This window comes from Ciona intestinalis, chromosome 7, assembly GCF_000224145.3.
Source record: "Ciona intestinalis chromosome 7, KH, whole genome shotgun sequence".
Taxonomy (NCBI): domain Eukaryota; kingdom Metazoa; phylum Chordata; class Ascidiacea; order Phlebobranchia; family Cionidae; genus Ciona; species Ciona intestinalis.
In genome coordinates, this window is record NC_020172.2 from 1,430,920 (window position 1) to 1,446,087 (window position 15,168).

At 40.0% G+C, this 15,168-nt stretch overlaps 2 protein-coding genes across 3 annotated transcripts in view; one reads left to right on the plus strand and one right to left on the minus strand.

Annotated features, from left to right (window-relative positions):
• Positions 1–7,225, plus strand: part of LOC780718 (protein polybromo-1) — a 25,012-nt gene extending 17,787 nt beyond the window's left edge. The window contains exons 28-39 of one of the 2 annotated variants that reach the window (XM_018812573.2): positions 189–285; positions 518–606; positions 892–1,004; positions 1,598–1,802; positions 2,802–2,951; positions 3,539–3,823; positions 4,414–4,587; positions 5,081–5,246; positions 5,748–5,914; positions 6,344–6,470; positions 6,580–6,673; positions 6,837–7,225. In XM_018812573.2, coding sequence (XP_018668118.1) covers positions 189–285; positions 518–606; positions 892–1,004; positions 1,598–1,802; positions 2,802–2,951; positions 3,539–3,823; positions 4,414–4,587; positions 5,081–5,246; positions 5,748–5,914; positions 6,344–6,470; positions 6,580–6,673; positions 6,837–6,954 — 1,785 coding nt within the window. In that variant the 3' untranslated portion in view covers positions 6,955–7,225. The remainder of the gene's footprint in view (positions 1–188; positions 286–517; positions 607–891; positions 1,005–1,597; positions 1,803–2,801; positions 2,952–3,538; positions 3,824–4,413; positions 4,588–5,080; positions 5,247–5,747; positions 5,915–6,343; positions 6,471–6,579; positions 6,674–6,836) is intronic. The other variant, XM_018812574.2, reaches the window with a different exon arrangement.
• The window catches only part of foxp (transcription factor protein), a 22,827-nt gene continuing 14,840 nt past the window's right edge, over positions 7,182–15,168 (minus strand). The window contains 8 exon segments of the mRNA NM_001078471.1: positions 7,182–7,950; positions 8,267–8,404; positions 8,407–8,496; positions 8,577–8,661; positions 9,726–9,847; positions 10,178–10,279; positions 12,273–12,349; positions 13,391–13,673. Coding sequence (NP_001071939.1) covers positions 8,366–8,404; positions 8,407–8,496; positions 8,577–8,661; positions 9,726–9,847; positions 10,178–10,279; positions 12,273–12,349; positions 13,391–13,673 — 798 coding nt within the window. The 3' untranslated portion in view covers positions 7,182–7,950; positions 8,267–8,365.

Below are 15,168 nucleotides of genomic sequence, written 5' to 3' on the forward strand. Positions count from 1 at the left end.
GTNTAGTGAAAACTGGAAAGTAATTTACTCCATTTTGTTAAAGAATGATCCAACTCTGACTTAAATCCCAGATATTATGCTTTGTTGTAAGACATCACCCTATAAAATGAATGATTCTATTGTATATTGGATCAACAAATATGTGTTTAACTCTGTAATGAAGCATTAAGTATAACCCATATACTCAGGAACCAGCATTAGAAGTTGGAAGTTCGTGGCCAACTGATGTTATTGATAAAGAGCGAGAAAATATCAAAACTGAGATACAGAACCCACATAGTGAAGGTTTTTTACTTAAACTAATTTATCTTTTCAGCAATTAAAAGTTATAAGTTCATAGAATTTATTAATAATGTTTTTTTTTCTTTTTTTGAAAAAACTGTAAAGAGATAGACACTAAAATTTACACAAAATAATAAAATTTTCAGTGGCCATTTTTTACAGTGCTGTTTATATTGAGTAGTTATGTGATTATTTGCTAAAACATGAAATTCGCATAAAACTTGTTTCTTCACAGCTACATATTACATCCAGTATTATGCACAAGGTATGTGGGTGAAACTGGGAGATTGTTTGTACGTTAGAAACTCTGGGGGTAAACCAAAGGTAAGGTACAATTCCGCTTAAATATTCTCTTGAAGTTTTTTTTTAAATTTTAGCGAAACAAAAAATTCAAAATAAATTTATTTTTAAAATTCAGGTTAAACCTTTAGCTTTAAGTTTTTTTGCGAATTTTTTAAGCAAAAACTAAAAAAAAAATATTTCTAAAAATCAGGTTAAACCTTTAGCTTTATGCCATACCAATGTCAAAATGTTTTGCTAGTTTTTTATGTGTTTGGTAAGACCACAATATTTGGTTTGACTTTTTAACTTTTTAGATATTGTTTATAGATAGCGCGGGTTGAGCGCTTATGGACAGATATGAACGGAAATGTTTGGTTTCACGGTCCATGGTTTGTAAGACCGGAATCTACTGAACATGAACCAACACGAATGTTTTTCAAGTAAGTACCATATGTGTGTGTTACTTTGATATGAATATTTAATATTTTGATTTGGAAATACTTATTTAATTAAATGTTTTTTGAAACTGGTTGTGGGTGAAGGGTTTTTAGGCTTTTTGTTTTAGTTTTATAAAAAACTGTTCACATCTGATTGTTAGTTACTATGTTCTAGGTTGTTTTATTTACTTGTGAGTTGTATAGCGCAGTATGGGCAAGGCAAAAGGTTTGATATAATAATATTAATACCTTTTATTTGTCTCTTCGATTACGGTAGTGAAGATTTCGAAATATTTTAAACGAAAGACGGGATATTGCGACAAAACAACAGTTGTTAAAACACGCTTAGGGTTAAAAACATATTTATATTTAATTGGAAGAAAATAAGAGTGGTCGCTACACGTGTATGTACAGGTTTTATCACCTCCTAAGAATAATTTGGTAAAAAACCTGTATTCTGTATTCACACTTGTTTACTACTATTTCTATTTTATTTTCTTGATTTTTTGATAATGTATTTTGGTTTTATGTCTCTCTAATACTTCAGTTTATAATAACCTTGATTATACTTTACTAAGTTTTAATTTTTTTTTCAGAAATGAGTTATTTCTTAGTTCAATAGAAGACACTGTCCTGATGTCGGATGTAACAGGAAAGTGTATGGTGTTATGTGGACGTGATTATACTGCTTGTAGACCAACTGAAATGCCGGAAGAAGATGTCTATGTCTACGAATCCAAATATTTTGATAAAATTATCAAAAAAATAAAAGGGATAAAGAGATACATGCCAACACATAAGGTAGGGACAACAAACATTATGCTTAACTAGGTATAACTAGATTACAGTAATAAAAATTGTATAGTAGAGTGGGGGAAGATGGGGCACCTTTTCCTTCTATTTCCTCGTCACATTTGGTAGTAAGCAAAAAATTTTAAAACCGTATCCTGAGGACTTCCATAGACCATTGTTATTATTTGAAACACGATTCGGATATTTGGATATAATGTGCTAAAGATATCCCATCTTCCCCCACCCTGCTATATAACAATATTAGCATTTAGCATATATGTTTTATTTAATATAACTTAGGTTAGGCTTACATACAGCCATACTAGTGTCCATGCTAACTTGATTATTAGTATCGTTTTATGTTAGCAGTTTAAAAAAGCATAGATACAATTTTTAGTGTTTAATTATTTTAATGTTAACCTTCTACATTATAAATACCAGCTTTTATTTCAAAAACAGAGAAAGAAGTTTTATTTAGAATGGGATTCATGTACAGTAAGTAACACAGTTTATCTAGCAAAGCATCAAGTATATGTTGAGTGAATATCAGTATAGTACTAGCCAGGTTAATAACTTCCACAGGCCTATATTCCAGGTTCTAAAGGACCCCATATAGAATTAGTTAGAAAGGAATTGGAATTCATTTTTTTCCAAGGCAGTACCAATATGTTAAATGATGAATATCATAGACAAACAATGCTACCAACTTATGCCGTAGATGAATGAATGTAACTTACTTTATTCTCGCGTGGTCAGAAAACGACAGGTGTTATAACACAGGTGTTCTGTTTCATGCACCTTGTGCCAGCTTACGAGTTACCAAGTATGTTACTTTGTAGGTATTTATTTATTCTTTTTTTTTGTATGTGTTGCTGATAATTTGGGCAACCCATTAGTGACCACTGGGTTGGAGCAACTATCAATTGCCATTAAGCAAATGCGGATCAGTGTCTTACAGTTTTCCACCAAAGTATATGCATTGTACAGTTACCACATCCTATATCACAGGTTGTAGATGATGAGTACTACTACTTCAAGAAACCGTTCACACCAGAGAACGTGTTGTCGCCTTCCCTTGTACAACTTGTACAAGAAGACATGAAACAACGTGAGCAAATCGCAAAGCAACAAAAAGAACAGAAGTTTGCAGTTAATGAGGTGATTTAAAATTCACTAATGCTAAGTTTATTGACTGTGTGTTTATATAAAAAGCTAGCTGCTTATATGTATTTAGTGAGTAGTAAATTATGCCGTGATTTAATTACAGGTAAAAAGTTAGCAAACCTATTACTGGTTTATAACAAGCATGAGTGAAAATTTGTTTATATTTTTTTGACAGAAATCATAAAAAATGTATTAATGACTACATTAGATTGACCATGTTTGTACCCAATTGTAACCAAAAGGCTTGCCTAGCCAATACTAGGTTCCGTTACATAAACCAGCAAATACACTCATGCTAAGTTGTACTTGCTGTGTGGATATTAGCTTAGTGCTTTTAATTCAGTTCATTCAATTATACTCCAATTTTTTTTTTACTATGTATACTTATTAACTGTCATTTGCGGCTTACTGCTTCTACAACAAACACTCTCAAAGTTTTTTTTTTTTTTAATTTTAAATGAACATCTGTAAATTTGTTCACTAGTATTAACAAAATTCATATTCATAGAAAAATACTGTATAAAAAAAATACATTACAACCATTGACAATGTATTTAATTATGTATACCCTGCTTTTCCAGCCAATACCAGGTTCTGGTTACGTAAACCAACCACCCAGCCAACCATACCACCAACAAGCTGTGTATGGCCAACCACAGATGATGGTTCAACCTGCGTACCATACATACCCACAACAGTTCGCTCAGGGCGCCATAGATGGTGCGGCAAGACCTTATCTTCAACAACAGCAGTATCAAGGCTACCCCTCACCCCATCCAGGGGTTGCTAACTACCAAAATTCACCACACATGGTGTATTCATCATCCCCACATCCTGCTATGATCACCCCTAACCCTGGAGTGCAGGTAAATGGTTTAGATAGAAAATAGAAAAACAGTTTAAAATAGGTTACAATATTTTGTGTTACTTGTTTATGTGATACAATGAATAAACCATAGCCTTAACATTGGGCTAGAGTGGCATCATGTGTTTAAGCAGCCCAATTTTAGGCCTAACATAGATTAACCCTGTTATAAGGTGTCCATACACACAAGCAGAGCCAAAATATACTACATTTTCCACATTAATCAATTAGGTCCCCTATGTTTGTTGCCTATGACTGTATTTGCATTTTGTCCATGTAACTTCAGATTTTGCCAAAGTTGAAAAAAAAATGTGAAACACTGAACCACACAATGCACAGTGCAATCTCTATTTACCTAGTATAATAATTCAAGCCTGTTTGATTTAAAATAATTCATTGGTTTTTAGGATTTACATTAGTTTGCTGTATAATATTATGTCGTATATCAAAAAAAAAAAGATTTTAAAACAAGCATATTGGTTTAAAATGTTTTGTAATATCTTTTCTTATATATTAAAAGTATATACTTATATATATTATAAACAAAAAAAGTTAAATTAATAAATTAGAAACTAAAACCACCTCATGCAGTCTCCAGACAGCAGCAGGCCATCATCGGTTCGACCTGAATCTGTAGCCACCCCCCCACCTAAGAAGAAGGGTAGGGGAGGCCACTCAACAGGTTACATATTATTTGCAAGTCATTGTCATCCTAAAGTGAGAGCCGACAACCCTGATCTTCCATTTGGAGACATCAGTAAATTGGTGAGTGTTGTTTGGAATGTGAAGTCTGCTTAGTATATGTACAGTGTTGTTTCTGCCTGCACTAACGGAAATTTACAATGTACAAATTTTAAAATATATATTAACCTTTTGTTATTGCGTTAATGTAATTGCAATGAAGTAAAAAGTAATGTGTTTTACCAATGAGCCATTTCTTATACTGTATTATTTCCTAGCAAAAACAGCACATGAATAGTTTATGTTAATTGCCTCATTAGTTTTCCAGCCATTTAAAGTGACTTTTCCAATGTGTTCGTGAATTTTAGAAACAGTTAGTAATCAAAACTGGGTGTTGACAACAAAATAAACTAAAAATTGCAGTTTTCTTCTTGACAATGCAGTGTACTTTGATGTAAATACCAATTGCCATCACTATTACTGGTATTTGGGTATTTCTTGATCAGTAGTTCTGTTTTTGTTTGGCTGACGTTCCAGTGTTTCCAGTTTTATTTCACTTTTACATCTTCCAATAAAGGTTGGTGAGGAATGGAGGAATTTGGATGAAGACGAGAAACACGAGTATGAGGAGAGAGCTCGGGAGAAGACAGCTCGTGCGGAGGCAGAGGGAAGACTTACTGGTAGGAAGAAGAAAAAGAAGAAAGATGATGAAGTGGTTACACCAACAACCACCATTCCACCAGGTGATTATTAATCTTGGATGACTAAATAAATCTAATGCTTTATTCTTGTGTGGTGGGGCAACGACAGTCGTTGTAACACAGATGGTCTGTTTCGTAATCCTCCTGCTCCTGCTTAGAGTTATCATATATGTATTTTTGTGGGTGGCATTTTTTAATGAAATGGGTGACAAATTAGATTTGTTTTTTAAATATGGCTGGCAATTTAAAAACAACCACTAAGAAGAAGCAGTTGTCGTTCAGTGTTTTGATCAAAGACAGGTTCTCCCATAATGGTAGCAACGTCCTGCAGGGCAACTATATGAGGCATGCACACCAACCACTAAATACATTTGGACGTCCTACCAAAATTTCTTCCTGGACGTCCTACCAAAATTTTCCAAAATCCTAAGAACTACTGATGTACTATTCTACCCCACGCACACTGCTCAAGTCTAAACCAAAATATGTTAAAACTTTTTTTCTACTAAAAGTCTACAGCAACTTAAACCTTCAACCCCACAGGACTACCTTACCAGCAAACCCCACAGTACACACTCATACAACAACAACAACAACAGCGACCACAACTCAATGCAGATGGCACCCCACAACATGGTTACACCCCTGGTATGGCACCTTACACTCAAACACCAACCGGAATAGTTTATCCTCCACAGACAATTGGAACGGTAAGAACAACAACTAAACATGAAAATTTGAACTCCTTTTTCCCCCAAAAACTTCCCATATTTTAACACTTAACACATATTATACATGATAGGTAATTTTCAGAAGTAATGAATGGAACTTTTTGAGTCAGGGGGCAACGACAGTCGCTATAATACAAAGTTCTGTTTTATACAAATGTTGCCTGCTGACGAATTACCACATATTTTACTTTCTGCTCGATTGTTTTTTTACTATGTTTGGCAATTTAAAAACGGTTAGTGACCACTGGGTTGAAGCAATGACTGTTAAATGTTTTTCCAAAGAACACACGCTCAAAACAGTGATCACTTTTACCCTAAATAAACAAATACCCTACAATCTACAAAGGGTGCCCGTACCGCAGTGCAACACTGTCAGACAATCAGAATATCCACATTTTAAATCCACAGGTACCACAACCACCACCAGCAAGTATAGCAGAACGTCACCGTGTTAAAAGAGGGCCCCTATTTCTTCAGCCACCACCAAAAGCTCAGCGTGTGATGCATTCAGAGGCTTATCTAAGATACATAGAAGGTGAATTGCTAATATATTTGCACTACTTGTTTTTTTTTATGTTAATTTTTTGCTTTTTTTTAGAATATGCTGTTTTTTCTTTCATTGAAGTTTATTCTCTCATTTTCAGGATTAGAAAAAGGCAGCAAGACTCTGAGCAACTGGAATCGAACATTAAAAGTGAGAGAACGTGATGTCTTGCTTACCAAGGAAGAGGAAGAAAAGTAAGTAACGGCATATTTTGTATATTTGATCATATTTTCAACCTGGTAAATCCATATATGTTTTACTGGTAACGATTCCCAAATCTGTAATTGGTTTTTAATTGATCTCTCCTCTGCTGTGTCTATTTTTTCGGAACTGTAATAACATTTGATTTGTTTGTAGACTACCAGTCCACTGGCTTGCAAACGGGAAGGCTAGATATGAGACAACCAAGTCAGCTCTGTGGGCATTACGTGATTTAATGCTGAAGGATGCGTTTGCCATCAAGAATAGTTTCTAGATGTGTGTAAAAGACATATTTACACGGAGCAAAAAAACTTCAGCTTTGCAAATAATGTAAAATATGAATTGAAACTTCTTAATAGTTGCATGTGTCCTGTTGTGTTAGTACACTTCCCGATAAAATATAGGACATTTTGTATCCGACATACTGTCTTTTACATGGCCGGAACATTTTGTCTCAAACCTTTCATAAATACCTGTAACATAAAGCTAACACAATTGTTATTTTTGTTTTGTGTCGTGTTATGTTAGTACACATCCTGGTAAAACTTCCGTGGTGATACCATGGCGGCAGGCACCTTGAAATCTGCGCACCGAAAAACGCAAACAAGCACAAAAGTCCCCTCATACTGCGGGGTGAGCACGAAACAACTGAAAACACGACAGAAATCAACTAGGTTTGTGGGTCTACTACTTGGCTACAGCACCACACTATTATTGCAGGGAGCACCGCCGCATGGCGTGGAACATACGTATATAGGGTCACTTGAACGGCATTTTGGGAAGCACCCTTGTGAACTGTGTTGGCTTCGAATTTTTAGGGTAATGTGTTCGCTAACTGGGATTGCGCGGTCGGGTCTTGGATAAATTCCGGCTACTATGTACGCGACATTGTCCCGAAGGGAAAACGATTGTCTAAAATGTCTATTCGGCTGCTGACTGATCGTGCAGCATGGTGAATGAGCCTCTGGCCGAAAGCATGCCCGGTCTCTGTTGGAGGGACGGCGAGTCCCCGTTTGTGAGGTTCTGCAGGTTCATCGGCTTGTCGGTGTCCTCGCCGGCGGAGGCGTCAGAGAGCATGGAGCCACCGCTGGCTTCTGCGTCGTCGTCACGTGATCGCACGGGACTTCCCCTGTACTGGTTTGATTCGTTGGTCTCCATTTTGTTCGGTCTGGGCGAGTGGTAAGGATTCTCCATGGAGTGACTGGATGGAACCGGTTCTGACTGGTTGTCCAGCTTTCCGGTGCCTTTGAACTGCGACACGTATTCTCTGCTGCAAAAAATACGGGAAGGAATTATTTTATTGTTCATGATAATTTGCAACCCGCCCAACGAGACTTAGTGTCTACGTTATAGACTACAAATGTTCGTGGACTAAAAACTTCTGGAACACACAAAAAGTGGTCGTACTGACAAACAAACAGTATTTTAATTGACAAACATGTTCGCGAGGTACACAAAATGGCGGGGACCAGCAAATGGTTTCCGTGACAGATCAGAAGTTATCATTTACCCGTTATTATTAATATTATAAAAAAACAACGCAGTATAGTCAAAATTAGAACATACAACGGCGAAACAAAACTCACTTATCATCTTTGAGGCTGTGATTACTCGATGTTGGGGAGATACTAGTGATCCTGGCTCCAGACATATTCTGGTTTTCCTGGTCCATTGATATCGATGGATCAGCAGACATACTGTGGCCAAGTGTGAACCCGCTGGGTAAAAAAGCTCCGTAAGGGCTAGGGGTTCCACCAAACATTGCTGCTTGACTTACAAGCTGTGCTTGGTTGAAAGGGTTTTCACCTAGAGCCATCTGTGAATGTATATTTGTAATAGGGAATGACCGGTGTATAAATTAGTTTGATAATTTTTTATATTGAAGCATATGCATACCTGCATGGTTGCAAGGTTCATTGCTGGGTTGCTATAGAAACTAGCAGATGACGGAGTTTCGATACGGTTGCGAATTGCTGGACTCCTAAAGTAGAGAGAAAGTTAGGAACTGAATATCGTGAAAATCATTTTTTTGCTAGATGCATAAAACTGTAGTGTTAGTTTAGTTTGTTGATAATATGCGGTTGGTTTTGGTTTTAAATCAACTAAGTTGGCAATTTGGAACGTATGACACAAATTACTTCAGTTAGGATAAGTTACATGATGAGTGAGCATGCTAATTTGTGGAATCACACATAGCAAGCAATTGGGAGCAACACTGTACGGCATTCAAATTAAAAAAGCATGCAAGCAATGCGGTTCATGCAGGAAAGAGTGAAGCAAGGGATTGGGTGGTCTGGTGTGAGTGCTGGCAAATTAATACCGATTGCAGCATCGGTTGCTACCTGGCCTCAATCTAATTGGTGCGCGCGCGTTTGCAAATTCGCCGGCGAGACGTCGAGTGATGACCAACGGTTTTTAAGTTTTCTGTAAAATTGTAGCGGTCAACACTGTTTTGGGGGCCGGCGAAAAGGCGAACGCGGTCGGACAGTGGTCGGATGTGAATGGTTCTTACTGGGGACGCTCGCGTTCGTCGTACTTCCGCGGCCTGCCGCGCTTCAAGTGCCGGCCCTTGCGGAACTCCTGGTCGTCTACGGTCCAGTACGATCCCATCACGTCCTCACACCTCCGAAAGCATTTATGCAGGGACAGGTTGGTGCGGATCGCGCTCTGTGACGACACAAAGACAGTCACTCGCTTTGCTGAAGGCACGCAAGCTACTCTAACCCAAAAGTACGTTTGATGGCCCTGTTTTCTGTTCAGAATCTGCCTGCTGGGTGGTGCGTGAGGGGTGTTGCACTGTTAGGCCGTATCTCTCTTGTACTGTATATGCTGTGTTATATGGAGCTCAATCGATTCTCTCGCCCTTGCGCTTTATCTGACTAATGTTAATGACGCGCTGTTAATGAGTTAGTAGGCGAAGCGTTAGGGAGAATGCAGGGAAAAGAAGCAACACCCAAAAGCAAAAGCACGTTCACAACAGCTAATGCGGCAGCGTCATCTAGAGGCAACAAACAGCCAAAAGCAGCGGTCGCTAGAGGGCCGTACCCGGAGAACTTCTGGGGTCTCCTCTTCTGGTATTCGTTCTCATCGACGGTCCAGACCGCTCCTTTTACGTTCTCAACGCGCACAAAGCACTTGTGCAGACTCAAATTGTGTCTCACAGCGTTCTGGGCACACAATATGGCCTTAAACTTGGACCAGTCTTTATTATCAGGATTTGGCCCCCCGGGAAAGCTGGGAAACCCCCAACATTTACCCACGACCTAGTGTTCCACGGACCCGGCCCGTTCTAACCATCGAACTTATGACTTATTCAGAAAATAAATTACAAATTCAAAATTTACACCACTGTGGTAAGAGGGAAAATCTGTACATAACTTGCTCGCTTGATATTGACATAATCGTTTCAAAATTTAGAATTTAGAAATTGACCCTTTTTTAATTGCACACTTTTCATTATAATACACTTATTTTTTTAACAAGGTTGCCATAAATACCTTCCATGTTGGGGCATTTCTTCTAAAATAAGCGAACTTTTTCTGAAACCAGTTGTAGATCTCGTTTAGCGTCATCTGGTGGTCGGGCGCCTCCAAAACAGCCTAAAAATTAGGATTTTTATGAAACATATAGTTATACACTATAAGTTAAGTTTCACTTATAGGTAAAGTTTTAGTTTATTGAAAAGTCAATCTATATTTTAGTACCAACGTATTAAAAATGACTTTGGTTGTAAAAATTGGAACATTTTGTAATTTAGTGGCTTATCTTGTGTTTTAAAAGTTAGGGCAAAACCAAACCGGATTCTAATTACTTTCGATCCGGAAGTCTAGGGCAAGTAGAATGCTAAAATTTCGGATTGGTTACTCCTCGGGTTGCTAGCGACACGGGTGCGTTATTTGTGTACTGCTGCCGAATCGAAACATCGACAGAGCCTTTCATCTTAAAATTGATTTCTTTAAATTAAGTTTCAATTTCGCCGCCCCCGTTTGAAGTTGAAAGGCTCGGGCGATTGTGTTTATTCCGGCGGGAGATCGAGCGTAAAATTCCGGCGGCGGTGCTCGAAATAGCTTGGTGTTTGTTGGTTTTCTTTTTGCGCTTGTGCACATGAGAAGCCGCGGCATTTGCTACGCACCAAAACATTTGCGTGCCGTGTAATGACTCAACGGTAAGCGTAAAGCTTTGTTTAAAGTTCAAGGTAAAGATTTTAACAAATTTCTAGAAGGTTAACTCAGAAAATGATCTGTATGTACTGTAACCAGCAACAAATTCAACCGAATAATAATATTTTTTCTAGGTGTCTTGCTTTTTGTATATACACTGATTATCGTTGTGCGTAAATAGTAACATACAGTTGGTATTTAGCCGACCTTCAAGTCGTGTTAACTAAACCATACACGAACATTGGGTTTTCTACTAGCCTTCGTTTCCCACGAGGCGATGATGTAACGCTTTCCGCACGGTGGCAGAACAAGTTAGCGAATTCTCAAAATTCCGGCTCCCAGCGATAACCCTTCGCTGCTGTGTGTGCGATCCATTAGCGGAGGGCATCTAATTTCACGCCCGGCAGGCTCCGGCCGCGATCCCCGGACCGATGGAAGCCACACACACTGCAGGCTTGTTGGTAAACAGCGGCGTCCGGGAGACGGACGAAAACAGTGTCTGCAGCTGCGCCGGAAAGCGACAACCGTGTTGGCAATGGACCTGTGCGCTGTGTGACTGATTGCACCCCGTCGAAAGTTGTCATTTTCGCCCAAACGCCGCCTCGAAACAATGAGTGCATGGTGATAGTAAATACAAAATATCTGTTGTTTGGAAGTCTGGACTTCCCGTCCAAACACACAACGGCTTGCATACAAAATGTTCCATTAGTCCTCGACGCGTGAGTAATATATATGACATCTGATATTGCTATTGACGAAATTATTAGGGAGTTTCGAGAGAAAGAGTAAGGCCTCTAATATGCAATATCCCTTAGAGCATCAAATCAATGCTTGGCAAATAACGACAGTAATGCTATATATTAAACACCTTAATTGATTTTAATTGAATTCAGTACGAATGTGGCGCCTTATGCCCGTCTCCACGCGTAATAAGGCCTTATGCATTGTGACAGCTGATTATGCAAATGAGCCGCAGCGACACCCCAGAAATGGGATTACCAAGGCGTCGTGTTTACTTCCACGCGGCCGAGCAACGATTAAATATTAATGTCCGCACCTTACAGCTCGTGGGGTCGCCAAGTCGAAGTTTCGCGGTCTTGGCATCTTAATCGTAGATCGATGGTATGCGACAAGCCAGGTTAGTGAAACTCCACATCCGGGTCCGACATTACGTCGTAATTTATTCCGACCACGACTCGAGTTTGCATTTTGCAACAACGCGACTTAAATTAAGGCGTATCGTTATAATGCATTTTTATTGGCGAAAAAGTGTAACGGTTTTGTGGTGGGGTAAGTATTACAATTGCGAGTATTGCTCGTTTGTTTAAACTGTACCTGACTTGAAAAAAGACGGAAAGGTTAGCAATACTAAAAAATGCTATTTTTGGAAAGTGTCATAATTTTACGCGTTGTTATATTATTTTTATGTTACCTGTCGTATCAGTGAGGCGTAGGTGAAGGGGGGTCTGACGTCAGCGTTTCTGTAGAACTCCTGATTCTGGGAGAGATCTGGTAAAAAAGATTCCTTTTTAAAAGCTGTAATTCATACATGTTTGTGTTACAATAACAATATCAGCAAACGGCACGAAATATGCGGGCAGAAGCCATAAACAGGGTTAACGTTAATTAAGATGTAAACTTCACACTGTACATCTGGCGGCTATAATCGGCTCCCCAGGGATTATTCTGAGGCAGAGGATGTTGTCGGTTCTTGTGTTATAATAATGCGGAAAATGCGGGGGGGAATCGTAAAAAGTAAGAAATAGGGATTCTGTTTTTTCGTTTGAACTCGAAGGTCGGACCCCCTGGGTTGGCTCGTCATCGCCGTGGTCGCGCGTTTATTGTGACGTAATAGAAGGATGCGCTTGCTTGCTGGTGCTGAATCGCGGGGCGTTTGAGAAGTCTGGAATCTTCTTAATGAGCGACTCGAAAATGCATTATTTAAAGTCAAAAACAGTCCATACATTATTAATGACCGACAACAACATGCATGCGACGGCACTTTTATAACAGAGCCATTAAAATTCGAAAGGCGGTCCGACGTTCGCTTAAATTGGAATCAAATCGAATTATTCTGCGAGCAAATTCGGCGTCCACCTTTTACTGGATTAGCGTGTTGCAGTGGGCACGTTTATGCCGGTGACGTCATGAGGAGAAATTTAGACGCCTAGGTTTGTTTGTGCGTTGTGCCAACCCTAATCCTTGCACGGCACCGCGACAGCGACTACTAATGGTTCATTTATTATGCAAACAAATAAAGCTGATGCTGCGGCGATGGATCGCAGGGTTTCAATTAAAAAGTCAGGTCAGCTCGACCGGGCCCATAAGTCTTCTTCCGTGTTCAAATCGATTGCACGCAAGAAGAGGTTTTAATTGAGTTTCAACGGTCCGGTTTTGCGGTCACTAGGACAAGTGCTTTGAACTATGAGCACTTGTTCTTCTAAGGTTAGGGTTATTTTTAAAGCTCTAGTACTGCACGATGCTAATGCGATGTGTATATTGGGTAATCGACCGCCGAGCGCGATATACGGTGCAAAAATACGAACGTACCTGTCGATATGGGCACAGCAGCCGAGTGACGTCGTTTCGAGGCTTGGGACATTGCGTCACGTGATCCCGACGCCATACTGTTCGTCGAATAGTTGAACAGAGGTGGGGAAGATGGGACAGACGTCGCTGGAGGAAATAGGGTCGAAGGGAAAGCACCTAAATGGGGGGCCGAGATGGGGCTCGATGGGAGGCTGATGGTACTAGGGGTGCGTGACGTCACTGGGTGGGCGGGAAAGGGTGCGAGCGCCATCCCGTGATGACTGTTGTTGTTGTTGTTGGGACCCTGTAATATATAAAGGCAGTTTATAAATGCATTATTCATCAGCGCATGTCACACGACTGGTAATTAATCGCTCTTGTGTTCGCGCTGAGCTGCGAACTGAAGTTAATGCCAGACACTGAGGTGGTATATTATATACAACAGCTGGCCGAACCACTTTCCAAGATTAAACGTTATGTCAACGCAAGGTGCAATGAATGAACTTCTTCGTGCGATAATTTCGATCAAGGAGCGGTATGTATCTCGGCGAGTTAAAAAGGAATTTGAGGTATTTTCGCGGGGATGAGTTGGCAGGTCCTAACTAATCCCACTTAGGAAACTAAACAGTTTATTTTGATGCGAACTTCAAGGCACGTCACAGAAAATACAAAGGCGAAAAGTGTTGCCGTTAATGAGATTGGGCGAGAAGGCGTTTCACTTTGCCGTTAATTGCCTGGAAACACTGGCCGCATCAAAACCAGGGAAGCACTACACAAGATTGCCATTAGAAGAGTGACTATGCAAACACATTACGCGGTTTATGATACAGAGGTTTTAGGTGCTGGATAAACAATTTCAATGAGTGCCATGACTCGCAAAAGTTTCAATGAGCATCTGCGGTGATATCACGGGGCTATGCTCGGGTCATATTGGTGCGAACAATTAGCGATATCCGCTTGAAATAAGGTTTCAGCGCTATTAACTTAACTCGCTCGCTGCGCTTTGTGCACCGTCGGCCTTCCACTCAAAAAGCGCGGCATCTTTACAGTGTTGTCGCAGCTTTGTACCCATTCTTCCAGGGTCAAGTTGACTTCTCGCCTCACAAAGGCGGCCACCGCTCCGGCACTTGACTGTTTACCGCGTCGCTTAATTGTTGTTGTCCCTGTTTAGCTCAAAATTAGCGTCGCGTCTTCAAGGCCCATCAGCGCGGGCTCAAGCGTTCTCCAAGCGACCGACAGTGGCAGGCAACAAACGAGACAACACTCGAGAAACTCATACACAATGCCTGCCTGCTCGACACGAGCGCAGAGACGCCACGGCCTTGCTTAGTTAATGACCTTGAAGGAATTTTGAGATGCCAAGTTCCGAATCCTTCCGGCGAAGATTCGTGTTCAAAATGTCACGATCTATTTCAAAGCTGAAACGAATGCAAAGAGCCCTACTGATCAAAGCAATGGTTTTGTTTTGTGTTTGTTTCTGGTAGTGGGAAAGCTGCCTGCTGTACAAACCGTGTTTACGGACGTGCACTTTGTTGAAGGACCGCCTGCAAAATCGGCCAGTCACCGTTACGACCCGTTTTAAGGTGCGTATATGTCATTTTAGGCGGTGTGTGCCATAAACACCTCGCCTGCTAAAGAAACAAAAAGATCCTTTCTCGACTAGAGCGACAACAACAACAATTGCCCGAAATTTCCCAGGCCTTCAGTATGTATAGTAACGTGTGCACTGAGCTATGCTCCTGAAATTTTTACAGCGGAGTTGACTAAGCACCCAGTATCATGGCGACATAAAACGGGTG